The sequence below is a fragment of the Festucalex cinctus genome, chromosome 12 (assembly GCF_051991245.1).
Source record: "Festucalex cinctus isolate MCC-2025b chromosome 12, RoL_Fcin_1.0, whole genome shotgun sequence".
NCBI lineage: Eukaryota > Metazoa > Chordata > Actinopteri > Syngnathiformes > Syngnathidae > Festucalex > Festucalex cinctus.
The window spans coordinates 18,450,934-18,473,254 of NC_135422.1; the positions used below are offsets into that span (position 1 = coordinate 18,450,934).

The 22,321-nt window shown below is 39.2% G+C and overlaps 2 protein-coding genes across 4 annotated transcripts in view; one reads left to right on the top strand and one right to left on the bottom strand.

Moving 5' to 3' along the window:
* Window positions 1-9,981, bottom strand: part of slc4a11 (solute carrier family 4 member 11) — a 70,996-nt gene extending 61,015 nt beyond the window's left edge. For 2 of the 3 annotated variants that reach the window (XM_077538842.1, XM_077538841.1), the window contains exon 1: window positions 9,823-9,967. In XM_077538842.1, the coding sequence (XP_077394968.1) occupies window positions 9,823-9,843 (21 nt within the window). In that variant the 5' untranslated portion in view covers window positions 9,844-9,967. Of the gene's footprint in view, window positions 1-9,822 lie in introns of all 3 variants that reach the window. The other variant, XM_077538836.1, reaches the window with a different exon arrangement.
* An 8,654-nt stretch (window positions 9,982-18,635) lies between these two features.
* Window positions 18,636-20,787, top strand: ky (kyphoscoliosis peptidase). The gene is made up of 3 exons (XM_077539248.1): window positions 18,636-18,905; window positions 19,031-19,221; window positions 19,466-20,787. The coding sequence occupies exons 1-3, from the start codon at window positions 18,847-18,849 to the stop codon at window positions 20,785-20,787; spliced, it is 1,572 nt and encodes a 523-aa protein (XP_077395374.1). The 5' UTR covers window positions 18,636-18,846.
* Window positions 20,788-22,321: the final 1,534 nt, after the last annotated feature.

Below are 22,321 nucleotides of genomic sequence, written 5' to 3' on the forward strand. Positions count from 1 at the left end.
TGTTTGTATGCTAAGTTGGTTACTTTTACAAACTGGATTGATAGTTAAGTTGAGTGGCTGGGCATGTTGGACAGGGTGATTGGTTGGGTTGTCCTAGTTGATAGCTTGGTCAGATGGACTAACTTAGTTAGTTAGTTAGTTAGTTAGTTAGTTAGTTAGTTAGTTAGTTAGTTAGTTAGGACTGGCTGTGCTGGATGGTTAGGTGTTTGCGTTGGATGGGCAACACTAGTTGGACGTGTTTGAGTTAATTGGTTGGGATTGGTTTGACAGTTTTGCTTGATTTGTTTGATTGGCTAAACTGGCTGGTTAGTTGGATGGGATTGACTGGGGTGATTGGTTGGAAAAGTGGTTCGGCTTATTGGATGTGATTGGATGGGTAAGATGATTGGGTTGGTTTGGTCTGGCTGTTTTTGGTTTGGTTGGATGCTAAGTTGATTTGTTACTTTCACAAACTGGATTGATAGCTTAGTTGAAGGGTTGAGCATGTTGGACCGGGTGATTGGTTGGGTTGTCCTAGTTGGTAGATTGGTTAACTAGACTGACTATGTTAGTTAGTTGGACTGGCTGGGCTGGTTGGTTGGTTGGTTTGGTGTTTGGGTTGCATGTACGACACTAGTTGGACTTGAGTTGGTTTGGATTGATTTGACAGCTTTGCTTGATTTGTTTGATTGGCTAAACTGACTGGTTAGTTGGCTGGGATTGACTGGGGCGGTTAGTTAGAAAAGTGGTTTGGCCTATTGGATGTGGTTGGATGGGTAAGATGATTGGGTTGGTTTGGTCTGGCTGACTGATTTCAGTTTGGTTGGATGCTAAGTTGATTGGGTCAGACTTGTTGGAATGAGAGGGTTGGTTAGTAATTTGGCTTACATGGTTAATCTGTTGGGTTAGACTGGTTTGTGCTCGTTTAAGTCAGTTGGTTGGGATCGGTTTGTTGAACAGGTTGGCTTGTTTAATTGGATTGGTTAGACTGGAGAGGTTTGTTAGTTGGACAGGTTAGGTTGGCTTTTTGGACAGATTAACAAAGCTGGTTAGCTGTAATAAACTGCTGAATGAGTGTTGGATGCATAAGACCTTTGGTTTGGTTGTACTGGTTGGTTAGTTACTTGGGTTGGTTAGACTGATTTGACTAATTGTGTTGTTTGGACAGATGGGGTGGAGGTGCTTGTTAGATAGTTTGCTTGATTAAAGTTGGCTAGTAGTTTAAACAGAAAGAAAAAAAATCAGACTGAACACAATGCGTCAAACCTCACATCAAATATGAAATGTAACAACAAACATCTTTTTTTTTTCCTCACATCACACAAACACTTGTGTGTCTGTTGTTGAAAGGAAAAAAAAGACGATTTCATCAAATGAACGCCATGGAGTCATGTGAGCGTCTTTTTTTCCCGTCTGCTGACATCAAGATCACATGAGCGCTAATGTGCCACACAAGTTAGCCTTTCAATGCACTTTTATCACGCCTTCGCTTCAACACATCAACGGCAGCGCGTGAGCCAGCGCTCGCTCGCTCGCCGCCTTCATATCCTGTGCCAGGCCGTGCTGATAACGCTTCGGTCGGGAGAGCCGGCGGCGGCAACCGGTCGGGAGAGCGGCGGGGTGCGCGGAGGACGCCGGGGGCGCTCGGTGGGTGTGTTAGCCGCCTGTGATGAATCACCGACGCCGCTAGAAAGCAATAAGGTGCGCGGCAAGACCTTTGGATACGCGCCTCCGGAGATGCCATGTGACCACAACAAACATGGAACACAAAAAAAACAACAACAAAAAACAACGCACCACCGGTGCACCAAAAACACAAATATGATTGTGGGGCAGACAGTTAAAAAAAATAAAATAAAAATAAAAATCAAACAAAAGCAACAAAAAAATCAAACAAAAGCAACAACTAGTGTAGCGATTCTTATTTCCTCCATCGATTCAATTTCAATTCACAAGAGTTCAGTTAGATTTTTTTCGATTCGATTCACTTCAGTTCAATCCAATATTGATTAATTATACAACATCAATTCTTCTTAAATGTCAAGGACATGATTAAAAAAAAAAAATCCACAAATATTAAATTCCCAAACAACATTTTGCGGAGGCAGAAACTAGTCAAATGATTTAGTTTATTCATAAAAAAATAAATAAATAAATAAAGTAACAACTGTTATAATAAGTGTTACACAAACATTGACATCAGCAAGGATGAGATGAAAATATTTTCATCATTCTAATTTCCTAATTATAAATAGAAACTTAAATAAAATATGCTGAATTGTCTTTAAGTGCAAAAAGTCCGGTCTTTCATAAATTTATGAAAATCATTTTAAATTCATGTAAACAGTAAATTTCAAGAAGGTAGATACAAAAAATGGCCTTTAAAATTCATTTTTTTAAAGAATTTATGGGGAGAAAAAGACATATTTAAATCATCAATTTATGGTTAATATGAATTGATATTGGGCTCAAAAAGGAAAATTGATTCGATATCGATTACTCAAAATTTGAAAATTAGAAAATTAGAGAGGTATGGTATTTACTTGTTTAACTTTTTTTTAAGACTTACTGATAACCTTGGGAGCTCCTTGAATATTTTTTTTTTGAAATTCAAAATTAATTTTGTTGTCTGATTAAAAAAAAATAAAAAATTGAAAGGTCTGAAAAATTGTTCACTAAGCATGCTTTAAAACATATTGGTATTTGTATTTAAAACAAATTTTGACACCAATATTCCCCCCGCCCCCACACTTTTTTTGTTTTTTTACTGAAAATGAATATCAGCTTCGGTTATCGGCCTCCTTGACAACAAATAATTGGCATCGGTATCGGCCGTAGAAAAACCATATCAGTCCATCTGTTGAAAAACAGAGAGTCATAGTATTTACAGTAGTTTAAGTTTTGATTTACCTTTTTAAGACTTACTGATAACTTTGGGAGCTCCTTGAACATTTTTTTTTGTTAGAAATTTAAAATGAATTTTGTTGTCTGATTAAAAAAAAAACATTTGGAAAAGTCAGAAAAACTGTTCAATAAACATGCTTTAAAACATTGCAACAAAATCAAGATTGGTATTTGAATTTAAAACAATTTTAGACGCCAATAACACCCCCCCCTTTTTTTTTTTTTTTTTTTTACTGAAAAATAATATCGGCTTGAAATATCGGTTATCGACTTCCTTGAAAACAAATAATTGGTATCGGTAGTAGTATTTACAGTAGTTGTTTAAGTTTCAATTTAACTTTTTAAGACTTACTTCTAACGTGGGAACTCCCTGAACATTTTTATTTTATTTTTTATTTTTTTTACAAATTTAAAATGAATTTTGTTGTCTGAATTTTTTTTTAAAAATCTACATTTGGAAAAGTCTGAAAAATTGTTCACTAAACATACTTTAAGACATCGCAACAAAATCAAGATTGGTTTTTGTGTTTAATTATTTTATTTTTTTGACGCCAATATTCCCCCCCTGCTTTTTAATGAAAATAAATATCAGCTTCAAATATCGGTTATCGGCCTCCTTGACTACCACTAATTGGCATTCGGTATCGACACTGGAAAAACTATTATCGGTCCATTGCTACTGAAAAATGTGGCGCACCTCTAAAGCGTTTCTGAAAATGGCGGGCAGTTAAAATAGGAAAGAAAAAAAATAATAATTGAAAGGACATTTCAATGGATTTGAAATTGAAAAGCGTGTGGCGCTGCTGTACAGTACTAGAAATTGATCAGCAGTCCAGACGGGTGCCGCCGTCCTTTTCGTCCTTGCGCCACATGTGTGTGTGTGTGTGTGTGTTAGGATGCCAACGTGGACGCCGTGGCAAATTCCGAGCGGCCAATCGCCGGCGTAGCGTGACGGTTAAAACGGCTTCCTGCACAGCTGACTCATCAATCAGAAGGAAAAAAAAAAGAAAAGAAAAAAAGAAGCGAAAAACGGGGAATCCGGGGAAACAACCTTCATTAGCAGAGTGCGTGCGTGTCGACTGAAAATGTGTGTGCGCGTTTGAGTGACACCTTGGAAGCAGCAGAAGGATGAAGAGGATGAGGAAGAGGAAAGGAGATGAAGACGAGGATGAGGGGAGCAGCTGGCTCTTGTTACTCAGCTGCCCGCACACACTACATCGTTGCGTGCGTGCGTGCGCGCGTGTGCCTGCGCGGATCACGATGAATATTAATCGGAAAATAACAATGAAAATGTCATCGTGTTCTCATGGAGTAGATTGGGAAAAAAAAAAAAAAAAATCACAAAAAATCCATTCAATCACTTAAAGAAAAAACAAACAAACAGAGAAATTAATGCATTAAATTATTTAAAAAGGCATTACATGAATTAAAATGTCTTTAAATAAAATAAAAAATAATCCTTAAAAAATAGCATTACATACATTTAAATTAGTTTTTTTTAATGATTAAATGTCCCATTAAGTAAATTAAATGCAAATGAAAAACAAAAAACTAAAAGAGAAAAAACATTAAATTCACAAATGTCATTAAATAAATCAGATAATAAAATAAAATATTATGTAACAACAATAATAATTATATATACATGATAAAAATAATGAAAATATATGTAAAAATATAAAAAATAATGAAAATAAAATAAAAATAATATAAATAAATAAATAAATAAATAAATAAATAATAAACATGTCATTATATTCTAATGGATTGGAAATCAAAAGATTATCAAATAATTTTGTTAAATTATTTAAAAAAAATAAAATTTTATATATATGTGAAAAAATTAAAAAAATCTAATAATTGATGAAGTGAAATTGAATGAATGAATTAAAATGTCTTTAAATAAACGAAAAAATAATCCTTAAAAAATAGCATTATATTGTTTTTTTTTATTTTAAAATGATTGAATATCCCATTAAGTAAATTAACCGCAAATGAATAAAAACAAAGCAAAACATTAAATTCACAAATGTCATTAAATAAATCAGGTAATAAATCAAACTGTTAATATCTTACTGGGTAACAAAATAAATCAAATAATAAAATAATATATAACAATAATAAATATAAAAATAATGAAAAAATATATAAAAAATTAAAATATTTAAAAAATAATGGAAAAAAAACAAAAATAAAATAAAACAATAATAAATAACTAAATTAACAATAATAATAATAATAATAATAAGAAGAAATTAACAATAGCAATAGCAATGTCATAATATTCTAATGCATTGGGAATTGATAGATTATCAAATTGTTTTGTTAAATTATTAATATATATATATATATATATATATATATATATATATATATATATATATATATATATATATATATATATATATATAATGTGGGAAAATAGAAAAAATTAAATAATCGATGAAGTGAAATTGGTTGCCCATCCATGTTTTTCAAGTTTAGATTATTTGCCGGCTTTTTTTTTTTTTTTTCTAAATCTTCCTGCAGGTGACACGCAACCTTTCACCTTCTATTGTCCTTACGCACACGCACGCACACACATGCACACGCCGAGAAAGTAAGTGTGTCCTCTAACTTCCATGTCAACAATCACAAACGTCACAACACATGCATGTGATTAAGACACTCATTATAAAAAAATAAAATAAAATAAATAAATAAATAAATAAATAACACCACAGATAAGAGCATACGCACAATAGCACACACTGCCCCCTGCTGGAGCCTACAGCCATTACAACAACAAGAGTCCAAGAGATACAGGAAATTCTTTTTCACACACACAGGAAATGTTTGCGTACTTCCTGAACGTCAGGAAATTGTGACGTCATGCTGCCTAGTGAGCGAGTCAAACCGTCCAAACAGCATCAAACATGACGACAATAATATTAATGTATAATAAATCAGAACTAATTATTATGTACAGAACTGCCAATGTGGAGTAAATATTTTGGACCGACAAATACATTCAAATGTGCTTGTAGGCTGAGTGCGAAAAACTTTCTTTTTTTTTTAGCATTTTTTTCCCCCCATAATGCCACACAAAAGAAAAAGCTTTTTTTTCTTTTAGCTAGCTAGCTAGCTGCTAGCTACCCCCATAATGCCACGGGGTATGCGCAGTGAGTCATTAGTTTTTAGCATTTAGCCTAAAAGTATGTTTGAACATACAGGTACTTGCAAATACATTTGAACATATTTAACGATAAAAATATTGAACAAAATAATCGTGATTAGCATTTTGCAGCCCCACCCCGTAGCCATTCATCACCTCGAGAGAAATACGCATTACGCTAATAGCATTTGACGCTAGCTGAAGTTGCGTTAGCATTGCGCTATTTGTTTTCTGTGCCGCTCCGATTTTTAAATTTTGGCGCGATGCCGTTTCAACAGAGCTTGACATAGCGCTAAAAAAGCATATCGCTAGCTAGCCTTGACATCCACGTGACAAGAGACTGAGCCACACTGTGTTTGTTTACAGAGTACGTTCGACTAGGGCTGTGCAATTAATCTAAATTCAATTACAATTTCAAGTATTACATTCCACAATTACAAAAAAAAGATTATTAATACTAATTTGTGAGTTTTTTATTATTAATTTATAGATTTGCACATTTACATTTTTTTTAAATAACTAATTTAGTACATATTGCTTCATCCAAAAGGAACTTGCATGAATTAGCGTTTTAAACAATTTTATCTTAATATTTTATTTTATTTTATTTTTTTTACGTTGAAACATTTTCTTGTTTTGTACCAAGAAATAAATGATCGTCCTGCTGCACTTCAACTTCAAGTTTTTGCCAACATAAATAAACAAATAAATAAATAAAATAAAAAAATATTTTAAATTTTGTTTGGTCCAAAAGGAACTTACATAATTATAGTGTTTCTATGTTTTAGTTATTAATTGGTATTAATACTTTTAAATACTTAAACATTTACTTGTCAAAGAATAATCGTGATTTCAATTATTGCCAAAAATCATCCTGATTATTATTTTTCCCATAATCGAGCAGCACTACGTTGGACGAACGCGGCCCGGCGGCCCGGCCTGAAACGTACGGAGAAAATCCAGACGTGACGATCAAGCGTTACTTTCAAAAGTACTTGAAAGTTCCACGAGCGTTGCGGCGTTCGCTCATCCTGGCGTGCGCTAACAGGCCGGGCGTTCCCGCGGCGACGTTAGCGGCGGGCAGAGAGATGAGAAGCTCTTTGAACTCCCGCCGGAACCAAACAACACGTTTGCCGCTGCCCAGAGTGTCGAGAGACGGACGGACGTGCCAGACAAATGGAAAATGAAAGATGGCGGCCCGGACGGACTTACAGAAAAACAACAACAACAACAACGTGACATAAAGTGTACCCAAAGAAAAGTGCGCCAAAGGTCAAGGTTGAAGGTCAAGTCAAAGACAAATGTTCTCTCCTGTGTCCACATAAGTGAATCAAAAATATTAGCAACAGCTCATACACACAATAAATCATATCTCGGACATGACGCGGGCGTCCCTCAAGGGTCAATCCTTGGACCCTTTTTTTGTTCAGTCTGCATGTTAGCATGTTGTTAGCATGTGTTGCCTTTCCTTCAGCTTGCCCAAAACAAAACAATATACAAGGTACAGTCAATGTTTTCAGCAATAAAGAGGACTGAGGTTAGGAAACACGTCTCTTTAGAAACATAAATAAATAATTAAATAAATAAATACAAAAAAATCTAATTAAAATTCTGCTACTGGCCTATAAATCAAAATCATGGAATATTATTTTTAAAAAAACAGTTAGGTAAAAACTATAAAAATATTTTTTTAATATTTAACATTAAAATTTAAAAAATAAATAAAATAAAACAATAAAATACATATATAATAAATATAATAATAAATAAATTAATTTTAAAAAACTAATTAAAATTCTGCTACTAGCCTATGAACCAATATCATGGAATATTATATATATATATATATATTTTTTTTTTTTTTTTTATTTAACCTTTATTTAACCAGGATAGTCCCGTTGAGATTAAGAACCTCTTTTTCAAGGGAGTCCTGGCCAAGAGGCAGCAAAACAGTTTTCATTACAGTTACAAATAAAAGTTTCACTTACAATCACATAAAAATTATATATATATATAGCATATAAAAAAAATTAAAATGGAATTAAAAAATAAAGAAAAATAATAAAATAAATATATAATAAATAAAATAAATAGAATAAAATAAATAAATAAATAAATAAATACAAAAAAATCTAATTAAAATACTGCTCCTGGCCTATAAATCCAAATCATGAAATATTATTATTATAAAAAAAAAAAAGAGAATAGTTGGGTAAAAACTAATAACTATTAATATATATATATATATATATATATATATATATATATATATATATATATATATATAAAATAAAATATATATATAAAATAAAATATATATAAAAAATAAAATATAAAACAAAATAAATATATTCTAAATAAAATACAAAACATTTTAAAAAATAAAATAAAAATAAAAACACAACAAACTGTGATTGGCTGGCAACAAGTTTAGGTGTACCCCGCCTACTGCCCGAAGCCGGCTGGGATAGGCTCCAGCACCCCCGCGACCCTTGTGAGGAGCAAGCGGTTAAGAAAATGGATGGATGAAAATACATCAAAATAACCAAATTGGGTCCATAATGTACCAATTCAGCTTTTTGAGTTATCCAACCCAAAAATTTGGATGAAATTAACCCACAAAACAACTTGCATTACATTGCTGTGTGGCTTATTAATTTAACTTGACCCAACTTTTTGGGTAAACTGAATAACCCAAATAGTTGGGTGGGTCCCATTTTTCACCCAGTTTGGGTTATATTGACTCAGCGGTTTTTGGAGTGAATGGTTGAGGTCTCGAATACATCAAGGAAATGCTAATTGAAAGTATAAACCAGACTTGGGTCAATTAGTGGAGCACTGAGCAAATACGGTGAAGCCGCATTTTGTTGTTCTGCTGCAAGCAATCGAAATAAGCTGCTAACAAAATCTAGTTGCTGTTCGATTAAGGTCTTTTCAACGTTTATAAATCCGATTGACAGTATGGTCTTCGAGTCATTTTATACTTTTTATTTCTTTACTTTTAAATGTTTTTTTTTAAGTTGTCTGTTAATTAGCTTAAATGTTAAAATTCTTTTCATAATTTTGATAAGCTACTTGTGTTTTTCATGAATGTTGTTAGAGCCACGTTGTGTTCGTAAATATTTTTACAGGTGTTGAATCTTTGCTTGTGTGAAGCACATTGAGATTGCGTATGAAATGGAAATATGTAAACACAAAGCTAGCTACCTTGCCTTTCCTCGATTTGTGCATTGACCGCATCATATATCACAAAACACAAAGTAGCTAAACTAACAAAACAAGATATTAACATTTCAGTGTTTTTGATGACCAATTGTTGTGATAAAATACGTCCTTGTATCATACGTTTATGCCAAATATGTTGATATTATTATTGCAACACATCATTTAGTAAAAAGCTCAGATTTGCTAGCTAGCATTGACAAAAAATTCAACAACACGTTTCAATAGCTAATCAATTTAATAAGTCATGGGAACTTTTTCAAAACACGCAAGAAAGGAGAGTTTGTGGCGTTTTTAAGTGTTTCCTGCTCATGTTGTGGTCACTCACTTTTCCAACTGCTAGCATAAACAACTTTCAAAAACTTAATTTCATTACGAGTTGAACGCTCACAAAAAACAAAACAAAACAAAAAACCCAGCAGCAAGCAAACAAGGCGAGCAAAATAAACACACGCGTCACAACCCTGCATGCAAATGAGGCGCAGCGGCCACACAATTCATTCATTCAATATGCCGCCTCAACTATTAAAGTCATTAAAAAAAAAAGAAAAAAAAGTTGTGACCTGGTGTCGAGACGCCATCATCCATCGTCGCGCTCTTCATGGTGACGTCACGGGCGCGTCCGCCTTCCCTAAAGTGAGCGTGGGCAGCACAAACATCGCGAAAAGTGGAAAACTACAGAAACAAACAAAACAAAACAAAACAAAACAAAAAAACGTGCAGGTGTGCTTGACACGAGGGCAGGCTGGGGGAGCGCGCGCGCGACCGCGCCCACCGTGCACGTGCAAGGCGTGACGTCATCCGGGGTCGATTGGGCTGAACGAGATGCTTCGTTTGTTTGGTTTACTGAAACTGAAAGTTTGTCAAGTTGTTTTAATGACGTCACATCGGCTATTGAAGTTAGAAAGAAAGGAAGAAGAAAAATAGCAGCTAAGTTGCCATTTTTATTTGTTTAAACGCAGACATGTGACAGAGCATTATAAAAAAAATATATATATTATTAAATATTTGACTTCCACTTCAATAAAATTAGTTAATTTTTCTCATACTTTTATCTAGATTAAAGATGAAAAAATATATACATAATTTATATAAAATGAGCCAGTTTTTGCATTTTTCTTTTTCACGTCAATAAATTAACCATTGATTGATTAATAATTCATTAAAGTAAAACATGTTTTATTTCATGCAAACAATGAATTAACAGTTGATTAATAATTTAATAAAATAAAACAAAATGTATTTTATTTATTTATTTTACTATTCACAATATATCATATGTAATAATTTGTTAAGGTAAAACGAATTTTATTCATACGTAAAATGAATTAACAGTTGATTAATTTATATAAAACAATAATAAAACAAAGTGTATTTTATTTATTTTACTATTCACAATATATCATATATAATAAATCACACAGCACAGATTTTTAATAGAAAGAACAGTGTTAAATAGTTTCCTTTAGTATTTATTTTCCATTCATGACAATAAAATTAACAAATTATGTAATAAATGAAACACATTTTATTATTATTATTATTATTTTTTATCAATTAACCAATTATTAAAAGAAAAATAAATAACTATGAATGAATTTTATCTAACCGGATTTTAAAGAAACATGTAAGAAATAAAATAGCTTTTGTTTAAAACAATAAAATACAATAATGTTCATTGACAGCTGGGATACGTTCCATAAAATAAAATAAAATAAAATAAAATAAAACATGCAATAACCATGTGGTGTTGGGATGTTTGCCGGAATATTTTGAAGAGGAGTCACCTGACCGTGTCGGACTGGAACTTGGAAGTGGTCTCGCCGGTCACATGATTCGCATGCTGCCCATGTGACGCTGCGCTTCATTTTTCAATTTCCTCATCCTGCCGTTGCCGTGGCAACCGACAGACAATGGCTCCAATGTCAAGGCCAGGCCAGGCTCGCTCTTTTTCTTTTCGTTTTTTTTTTTTGTCTCCCCTTCCAGTGGAAGAATGTGAAGCGCCTGAAGGCTACACGCTATCATCATCATCATCCCCATCCTCATCCTCATCAGGGTGTTTGAAGAAGATGAGGCCAGCAGGTGTGAGCGAGATCACAGGAGCAGCTCGCAGCTGGAAGCGTCTCAGTACGTCTCGCTTGGAGGCAGGAGACCTTCATTTTTCTCCCCCACAAAAACCAGCGACGACTAAATGCATCGAAACGCCTTCGCGGTTCAACCTGAAAACGGGAACTGATAAGAATCCAGACACTCGGGTTCCATCAAAGTCGAGATGGCTGCTTATATCCATTCAGCACAGAATCATGATTTGCTTGCGCGGGCCACAAAAAAAAACTAAAATGGTGGGCCAGATTTTAGTTATTTAATAAATGCTTAGTTTTAATTTAGTTGGAGTTAGTTTCAGTATTAGTTTTAGTTGTTTTTTAAAAAAATGTGTATTACTTGTGCGCAATATTAAAAAAAAAAAAAAAAAATCACGGGAGTGACGTCATGTGAAAGTGCTTTTCTATTGGCTGCTGCTAGATGATGTCACTTCTGTGTGACACTCTTTCAAAACTCCTTATTCCGGTTAATATTCAAATAAATCTACATAAAATCACATCTGAAATTATCCCCAAAGGCTCATGCATTAAATTAATTACCAAAGACCAAGGAAAGTTTCAGTTAGTTTTTTTTTCCCCAAAAACATTTTTATTTGTATTATATTTCATTAAAAAAACATTTTTTTTTTCATTTTAGTTTTATTTTTAGTTTTAGTTCACTAAAACAACCTTGGTAGGTTATTTGGCCATTGCAGTGGCTATTATTTTATTTCTGGTCCAATAAAATCTGCCTAGCAACCAGTGTTAAAAATGTGCTTTGTGCAAAATCCTACAAAATTCTGCTGATACTGAGCAAGTGAAATATGCCATCAACTTTGTACCTGTAGATTTAAAACAGTCGTTTTTACATTACTTTTTTTGCGGTAAGTCTTACTAAATTGTGTGGCGAATCAGTTGGTGGTTCGTGCTATTAACCCCCCCCCCCTCCCCAGATTTGAGTTTTTATATTTCATACATGGCATTTACTCCAAGTCTAACACGGATGGCTAAAAATAAACCACATCTTCCTGACTGTGCAGCCGCTCGTTTGTCAATCACATTTTTTATTGGGGCATGACCAGCAGATGTTTGCACTCCGCGAATTCAACCTAGCAACAAGTGGAACTCTTGCAATTCCGTCCATCTGCGTCGCGTCGTATCCGCCCGGTAAAACTTTATGGCGGCGGGCGGTGACGGATTATTTTTTTATTTATTATTTTTAAATCAATGAATCACAACTGATTTACGGCCTTTGCTATTTATAGCCAAGCGTTTGAAGCCTAAGCGTTTCACTTCTAAATATACCGTAAATCCCCACGTGAGCTAACTACCCCCTCCCCCACAATAAATTAACACCACCTAAAATCAGTTTCATTATTTCCTTTATTCATAGTTATCCCAAGCTAACCCACCCCAAGCTAAACTTATCTTGCCGTACTGTAGAACAGTCACAATGTATCACTTCAACATGGCGAGTTTCACGGCTAATACGCGGGCGTCACAGTATGTTGAAGTCGCTGTGAAGTGATTTTCACATCAAAACATCTTATGAATTCGACAAGACCGTCAAATTCGTATGAATTAAAAAGAAAATGCCAATAGGCTCCAAAATGGTGAAAAAAATTAGTCCTCTTCCCCGTTGTCGCAATCGGTTAGCGTGTTTTTAGCGTGTTTGCTAAACACGCCCTGCTCGACCTCCACTTGTCAATCAAATCCGTTACTGTATGAAATAAATATATGTGCTCAACTGTCTGTGGTGTTTAATAAATGGTTACCGTTTCGTGACGTGTCGCTGACTGTTACGTAACAGCTAGCACATAGGCCAGTGGGCTAGCGCCTCGTGTTAATTTTGCCTGACATTTTCAAATTTAGTCTCCGTTTTAGTCCAATTTCAGTCACACTCGTTAGTTTTGATCATAGTTAGTCAACCTCATCCCGTTTTTATTTAGTCCATTTTTAGTCGACTATAAATCTAGCTAAATCAAGAAAACTTAATTTTATACGTCTAGTTTTAGTCAACAAAAACTGTCAATGTTTTAGTCTAGTTTTAGTCAGGACTAAACTAGTCAGGACTTTTTTTGTCAGCAGATTATGTTGAACATTTCCGATCTAAAATATTTCACATACAATATATATATATTTTTTAATCATATTTTTGATGAACAACAACTTGACGCACAATTATAGTGGCTACTATAGCTCCATGCTATGAGGTAGTAAGTTAGCCAGCATTAGTTAGCAGTCGCATTAACATTATTGTTGGAACGTTATAGCTGTTGGATTAATGTTACGTTATAACTCATTTACTTTTTTTTTTTAGCTTTACATCGTGAATCCACCTCTTGTCTGTCCCATGTGTTTGTGCTGCGTCACATGACAGTGTCACATGACGTGACAGATTAGCAGGGACAAGATTTTACAAAATCATGAATGTATGGATATGATTTTCGTCTCGTTTTTGTTCATGTTCACTAAAATGTTCATCGATTTTAGTCCAATTTTTATGAAGTGAAGGAAATTTTCGTCTCGTCTTCATTGGTCGGCGAAAATGCATACTGATTTAGTCACAGTTTTTGTTTATTAATGAGGGTTTTAGTCTAGTCTAGTTTTAGCCTGGTGGAAAATGTGAGTTGATGAAATTATTTTTGTTTAGTTTTTGTTGACGAAATTAACGCTACTACCGAGCTAGTGTGGCCAGCTTGTTATCCCAAAGAACGCCGCAGTGTGACTTGATTTTGTGTCATTGTGGGTCCACAGAACAGCGGGCTAGTGGGCTAGAAAAAGGCCTGCTAACGCTCTACTAGCCTGCTAGCTTGTTAGCCCACAGAACACAGTAAGTGACTTGATTTTGTGTCATATGTGGGTCCACAGAACAGCGGGCTAGTGGGCTAGAGAGGCCTGCTAATGCTCTACTAGCCTGCTAGCTTGTTAGGTCACAGAACGCGGACTGGTGTGTTATCCAATAAGTGAGCGCCTCACTCGATTTTGTGTCGTGTGTGGGTCCACATAACATAGCAGGCTAGCTAGGTGGAAGGGTTAACTGGAATGATAACATTCATGCCAGAAAGTCCAAATGCAAACTTGTCCGTAAATTTTTTTTAATGCTAATTGAGCAGTAGCATATTTGAAGCTCATTTGTACCGCCACTGGTTAAGTCAGCTTCTAAAAGTTTACGTAAGGTCAAATGAAGTTCACCTGTAAAGGTTATAGTGTGTTTTAGGTTCATCCTGAAATGTCACCCCAAATCCCAAAACATGCCCCAACTTTTACTGAGTATAAAAAAACAGTGCAGTGGTCTCCTTGGTGAAAAACAGAGGGGTGGCAAATAACCTCCCCAAAGACGTGTGCTTTTTTCGGTGGCCACTTAGCCAACGCCGCCTTTAAGCCCTGAGACACTTAGCGGACGCGTCTGTTAGCATTTTGACTGTCCGTCAAGAATTTTTAAAGCTTCAAGTTTCTTTTTCGGTTCGTCATTCCCGATCGCGAGTTGTTGATGTGTTTAACGCCGAAGGACGCATTATCGGATGCCGGGCTGTCGGTGATAGCCAACATACATCCCTACCACGCACACACACATATGTGCGCGTGGTGGGCTCTCAACCCCTATTGGCTGCTCCTTTGTTGTATTTTTAGGCCTGTTATTCTGGGGCCCAGTCCTGGCAGGCTATATAAGATGTGACCCCCGCCAACTGCCACCCACCGACTACACGAGGGGGGGGGGGGGGGGAAACAACTCCATGCCGCACGCTCAGGCAAACTCACAGCAGGCATTTCAAATCAGCTCGGGGTGAGTATACGTCGCGCCCGTGTACGTTTGGGAACGTTTACGGGACAGATCGCAAAAAGACTGCTTTCAAGTTTCGTTTTCCACGTGAATTTCAGTGAGTGTTGTTTGGTCTGAGTAAGAGCGTATTTGAAAAGGATCTGCATTAAAGCCGGGCATTTTGACCAAGCTAAAGTGTTGAAAATGGCTTGCATTCTGTGACAATGTAATGTTTATGTTTACAAATACCGTTTGGGTTGTCTCCTCAAAGGGATGATTTTGGAAGTACAAGGATTCGACCCAACGTAAACTCCCTTTGTAGATTGAGTTTGGGCAATTTCTGCTATTGCACTAAGAACAATGGTAACAACAAGCATCTTTAACCTTTTCGCATAAATAGACACCCTTTGAAGCCTGCTTTGAGCTGTCTGTTTGCCTACTTTGTGACAGCAAAACCTTTTGGAAATGGAGAATTTCCCGTACATTTGCGTTCCTGTAGGTTTCGGTTGCTTGCAATCAATCTGTTTCAGGCTACCAAAACAAATTAAGATATTTCGTTGCCTGAATTGGAATGCTCAACAACGCCATCTAAGAAACTTTTCACCTACTGGTTATGGAAAAATTTAGTGAATATTGGCAAATCGTGCCAAAACATTTCTCAAAGCAATGGTCAGCTCGTGGACTTTGAATGCTAATGCTAGCAACGAAGGAATGAGGTTTTCTAATCTGTGTGTTCCGAAAACGCAAGGAGGCACAGACGCATATATTGTGACACAATTTTGTGACCTAATTTTGCCTTCGTCTTTTGCTAATACTACATTAAATGCTAACAACATAGCATCTTGTGTCTCTAATCCACGTGTTCCAAAAACGCCAGGAATGAGACACACGCATGTTTAGAAACACACAACTCCTTTTGTAGCCTGATTTTAGCCAGTTGTTTTGCCTACTTTGTGATGCTAAAGCTAAATGTAATGCTAACAGTAAAGCAAGAGGAGAAATCTCTACTGTGTGTTACAAAACCTCCACAAGAGACACGGGCGCATTTCGAGACACACAACTACTACCTTTGTAGCCACATTTTTAGTTGGCTGTTTGACTACTTTGTGCTGCTAACGCTAAAAACAATGCTAAAAACAACGCAACTTCTTGTTTCTCGAATTTGTGTTGATCAAAATCTCTGCAAAAGGCACACAGGTGCATGATACTGATATTCTCCGACTCTTTGCCTACTTCATGATCAAAAAAGGTCTCAAAGATTGGGGATTCTAGACACAACTGCCTCTGCTGTAGTTTTATCATTTCAAAATGCGAACAAGAAGAAGTTGTAAGGTGGAAATAATCTGCTGTTAACTTTGACAAAGATTAATGACTCCAACCTTTGCCATCATTAACAGTCACGAATAGAAATTATTTAATTGCCAATTCATCAATGTCGTCCAGAGAAGGCATTGTATGGAATACACGAAGACAGTGTCCATCTTCAGTTTGAGAACGACGACCTTGTCTTGTTTTTTTGTTGTTGTTGTTCTTCATTTTTATTCCTTCTCCGTTTAGGTCGTTATGATTTCTGCGTAATGTCGGCAGAGGTCGGAATCCAGAAGTTCTCCTTCCCCTTCTCCTGCTCCGTCCGACAGGATGAGGCGAGCCAGACGGGGGGACGCATCCAGGTGAAGGCCCTGGAGCTCCGCGGGCTTCCTGAAAATCCCGTCCTAAGCCCGACAAGCGCTGTTGCATTTGTGGGGATTTTGGCAGGCTGCGCCAACCCGGCGGGGGACGCTCCCAAAACCTCCGTGGACGACGTCCAAGCCCCGCAGAGCGCCGTGCTCTCCCGCCGCAACGTGTTTGAGAAACTGGCGGCTGAGGCCGAGGACCAGCGCCCGACAGCCAAGAGGCAGCTGTCGTCCGAGAGCGCCTCCAGGAGCGTCGCGGTGGTGAAGAAGAGCAACGTGAGGGCGGAGGAGCCGCAGAGGAACCTCAAACCCAAGGCGGAGGTCGGGCTGAGGTGCGCGGCGACGACTGCGGTGGGTAGGAGGAGGAGGAGGAAAGATCTCTTTGCCAATTCCGACATCTTCCACCGGCTCGATTCGCATGTCATCAGGGCAGGGGCAGAGGTGAGAACACGTACTAAAAAAATAGACGGATTATTCTAACATCAAAACAGACTCATTTGAGCAAGACAAACAAATGTGGGAGTTCTTTGTCCATAGGGAATTCTGACAAAAACCTGTCACAGACATGTTAAGAATCAACTGCATTGAATTTTAAAAATGTACTTTGGTTGGTGTTTGCGTTTCAGCTTAAGGAAAAGCGCGTTTACGACGTGGCCACCATCATCCAGAACATTGCCAGCGTTGCCAAGAGCGAGCTGGAGAAAATCCGCGCCATCTGGGTTTGGCTCTGTCACAACATCGGTGAGTATTAGTCCAACGTGCATCAGCTCGGCTCCAAATTTTGGTGGTGGTGTTGTTGTTTTTTTGGGGGGGGGGGGCATCCAGAACACCAAAGGACCGTTTATCCCCGTCTTCACAGAGTACGACATCGGCGGCTTCCTGGGACGATCGGAGAAGCTGTGCTCGCCGGAGGAAGTGATTGCGACCGGCCGCGGAGTTTGCTGCGGCTACTCCAGTCTCTGTATGGAAATGTGCAGGTAACAACTTCCCGTGGGCTTGTAATGAACTTGTTAGCAGAGGTGGCGGACTCAGGTCAGGCTTAGGTCACCAATTGTAGGACTTGAGACTGAAACTCAACTAGGAAACTTGAACTAGACCTGACAAGTCATTCCTGTTTATGTTTGAAAATCTCACCAGAATGCTCCAATAACTCTAAAAGGATTCGGAAGGTCCACAATTTTATAGTTAGTTAAAGTTTTAGCCACGCTTCCCTCTGTCTGCCGCTCCGCTACGCGTAGATGACAGTTTTGTTCCCTTGGGTCAGATGACACTCACTAGGAAAAGTAGTCACGTGACCGTCACGTGATAGTGACAGGCAGAACAATTATAGGCTATTCCACTCGATGGAGGAAGGTACAATTAAGTCGGTTGATATTCATACAACAGAGTAACAGTTTTATGCCATACAGCTCCAAAGCTCAAGATGAGTAAATTGAGAGGAGATCATCATTATTGGTGTCCCTTGACATTTTCGCATGTAAAATATGAACCTTGGGTCAATGAGGTTTGGGAAACCCTCACCTAACTCAAGTAAAGACTTGACTTGGTAACTCAAGACATTATTGAAACTTGAATGTTACGACTTAATGCCACCTCTGCTAGTTAGTATTAAGTATGTAGACCGAGGAACTAGATTGAATAGGACAGCAGCCGCGGTGGCCTTGACGGATGTCAGAAAAAAAAATCTTGCTTTTCTTTATTAAGAATGCCAATTTTAATATTTCAATCACGAGCAGCATGCCAGACACACTGAGTCATATTCCACAGTGGAATACATTGAATTGACTTTTTCATCGGCTCACAATAGAGCGGCATTCTGCCCTTAATCCCTCTGGATTTTCAAGATAGACATTTTCCGTCCCGGACGACACGCTCGGAGAGCGGACGTAATTTAAGACGAGGGGATCGGTGGGTGCATGCTCTGCTTGTTTTGACAGGCTGGTGGGCATCGAGTGCCAAGAGGTGGCGGGCCACAGTAAGGGCATAGGCTACCGCCAGGGCCAGAGTCTCAGGAACGTGAAATCGGATCACCTGTGGAACGCCGTGCTCTTAGGGGGACAGTGGTTCCTAATGGACGCCTGCTGGGGAGCCGGACGAGTGGATATGGAACACGAGAGCTTCGTCAAAAGGTCCGAGAAGAACTTGAGAGTTATTCCGATGCCTCGCTCGCTTTAACGGCGATTAGCAGTGAAGCGTCGGTAAAAAGTCATCCCAGAGTCTGAAAAAGCACCTGTCTCCGTGTCGTCCCCACAAGGTTCGACGACTTCTATTTCCTGACGGACCCGGAGGAGTTTATCGAGTCACATTTCCCCGATGAGGAGAGATGGCAGCTTCTGGAGGCGCCCTTCACCCTGGAGGAGTTTGAGAGGCGGGTCTTCAAGACCTCGGCTTTCTTCGCCATGGGGCTTAGACTCATCCAGCCTCATCATTGCCACCTCGTCACCGGTCAGTCTGACACGCAAATCATTTCACCCCGTAAATCCGTGAATGATGTTAGGGAAAATTGACGTGTCTGTAAATGAGTTACTCGGAATTTCGCTCAACTGACAAATCGAGTTTGATCGCACGTGACTTGGTACCCTGGCTGGCGCAAGATCCAAGATTTGAAGTTCAATATCTTTTTATTTTCTGAAGACACCCGGGAACTCTTAACATTGGACAATGTCTCTTTTAAAACTTTTGTCATCAGATGAAGGCGAGGCAAACATTTCCCTGGGCTTCTCCCGGCCTGTGACCTTTACCTACGAGATCACGCCGCACCAGGACTTCCTCCACTGCGGCACGCCGGAACACAAGGAGAGCAGCCACTCCTCCTTCGGCCTCTTGACGGTGTCCCAACGCAGCATGAACCTGCAGCTGTTACCTCCCGCCAGTGGGACCTACAACCTGAGGCTGTACGCCAGGCCCGAGAGTGCCACCACTCCCCTGAGCTGGGTGTGCTCCTTCACAGTGGAATGCCAGGAACCGAGGGCCACCGAGGAGATCCCGGAGAACCCCTACCTGTCGTGGGGGCTGCAGCCGGCGGCGGCATCCCTGGGAGTGTCAGGTAGCAATCAGGGCAGCGAAGTGGCAGAAGTGGAAGAAGGTCGCTTCAAGTTGACGTTGAGGACGTCCCGGTCGCTTATGGTGCTCTGTGAGCTGGTCCATCCGGACCTGGAGACTTCCATTACCAAACGTTGCATAGTATCTCAAATCCAACCGGAGCTTCTGACTTGCCACGTCCTCTGCCCGTCACGGGGCTTCTACCGCCTCTCCGTCTTTGTGCGTGACTTTGAGAAAACAGACGTCAAGTTCCAGAACGCCGCCAACTTCCTGCTGCACTGCAAGGGCAAGATGGCAGGCCCGGACGAGCTGTTCCCGTCCAATCTGAGCTCGACGTGCGGGCCGGGAACCCGCACGTCGGAGGCGGGGCTGTCCAAATTCAGCCACACGGCGGCGCTGGTGAGCACGCCGCAGGGCAAATGCAACATCACCTTCCACAACCAGCGAGACTTGGAGCTGTATACCACGCTCAGCCGGGCGGACGAGAAAAAATCCGCTCCCTTCCCACTGGCGCGGCATCTTTTCTGCACGCACACTGACAGCAAGGTGACGGTGAGCGTCGGCCTGCCGGACGCCGGGACATACCGGCTGGGGCTGTACGCCAGGACAGCCCCTGGTGGAGAGTTCAACCCCATGTGCGACTTTGTGCTGAGGAACATTTGCGACCAAGCGGGACTCCCTTTCCCGTGCGTCTACGCCGCCTGGAGGAAAGGCTGCGTGCTGTTTGAGCCCCGCGTGGGCCTGTTGGACGCTGACTCCTGGGTCCGCTTCCGGGTGAGGATCCCAGGGGCGCAGCGGGTGTGCGTGGTGGGTCACGGGCGGACCGAACTGAAGCTGAATAAGAGCCGGGTGTGGGAGGGCGAGGTGTTCAGCGGGGAGGGCGTGGCGGAGTTCAAACTGGCGGCGAAGTCTGGAGATTCCGGAGAAATGGCGGTCTTGATGACCTTTGACGTCAAAAAGGCGTCGTGAAGACTTTTTTGAGTGTTTACTCGATATCTTTGAGATCCAGCTCAAGGTCCTCGTATGCTCTTTTTTTCTCACCAGTGAGACAATTCAAACTTAGAAGTCAGAAACATTCTTTAGAATATGATATTCTGATGATTATTGCATTTGTGGAATATGGAATGAGCTGAAAAATCCACCCGACAGTGGAGCTGCCATTTTGCCTTGTACTGCCACTCGCACAGCTGTCATGGCTCACCTGTTTTCTGAAGCCGAGCCGTGATTGGCTGTGACCTGAGCCCTGAGCAACTGTGATGTCATTTTCAGTCAACACTAACGACCGTTTTGGTCGTTTTATGCGCCATGCGCCAAAATGCAACCGAGTGTTGCGTGTTGTAGGTTAGCGACCTCTGTCGGCCATGTTAAATCGTGAAAAAATACAAAACTGAGACTCGAACTCGGATCTTCTGTGCGAAAGACTAACTTAGGTCTAACTTACTGAGCTAACCGTCCAGGAACGACATTCGTGTTCAGTTTTAGTCGTGACATTTATGTCAATTGGATGTCAGGTACTAATTAGTGTTGTTCCAATACCGTTTTTGGCCCCCGATACCGATCCCGATACCCAGCTTTGCAGTATCGGCCGATACCAATAACATACCGATACCTATGTTTGTTTTTTTTCCTCACCATGAAAAAGCTGTCCTGCCATTGGTTCAGAGCATTCAAGGGCCAATAGGATATCTGTGATCGGCATGCAGTGAACATGTCACATAGTGAATGTCGTGCACGAGCAAGACACAAGATGCTGCATCCAAAATCCTATATTAGCGTTGGAATTAATGTTATTGGCACGTTACTTGTGAGTACTCACAGATACCGATACAACTGTTTTAATGCAGTATCGGCACCTCTGCCGATAACCAGTGTCATATAATGATGTAACATTTATGTTTGTGCATATATTATAGCTGCATGGTAATTCAGTGTCAATAACTCGCGGAGTCTCGCGAGGGAGGTGTGCGCAGGCGCGTGGAGTTCCGGTGGTCAATAAAGAAACGTGTTAGAAAGACGAGAGTCTCTTTTGCCGTCTTTTACAACCAGTATCGGTTTTGGAACAACACTAGTACTAATGTTTGGGGTTAGGATGATGCTGACTTTCAGTGAGGTTGTACAGTACACATTACGTCTTTACATGGGACACTAATGGTTGAGATTAGGAAAGGCAGTTGTACAAAAAATTGTAGTCATAAGTAGGGATGTAACGATACCGGCAATATCGTGATATCGTGATATTAAAACTGCCACAATATCGTCGTCGGCATGTTCACGATATTTAAATGCCACACATCTGTTAAAATTCAGGTTGATTTCCATTTGTGGAGTTGTAGCACCCTCTGGTGGCTAATTTTTTTAGTGCAGTTTAATTTTCATTAGGGATGTTTTGGCTCTTCTATGTTTCAAATACACTAATTGTCAGATGAAGGGGAACGTAATAGTACGTAACATAATATTGCTGTTATGTACAGAAGCACAATGTCGTGCTTTTTGTTTTTTTTAT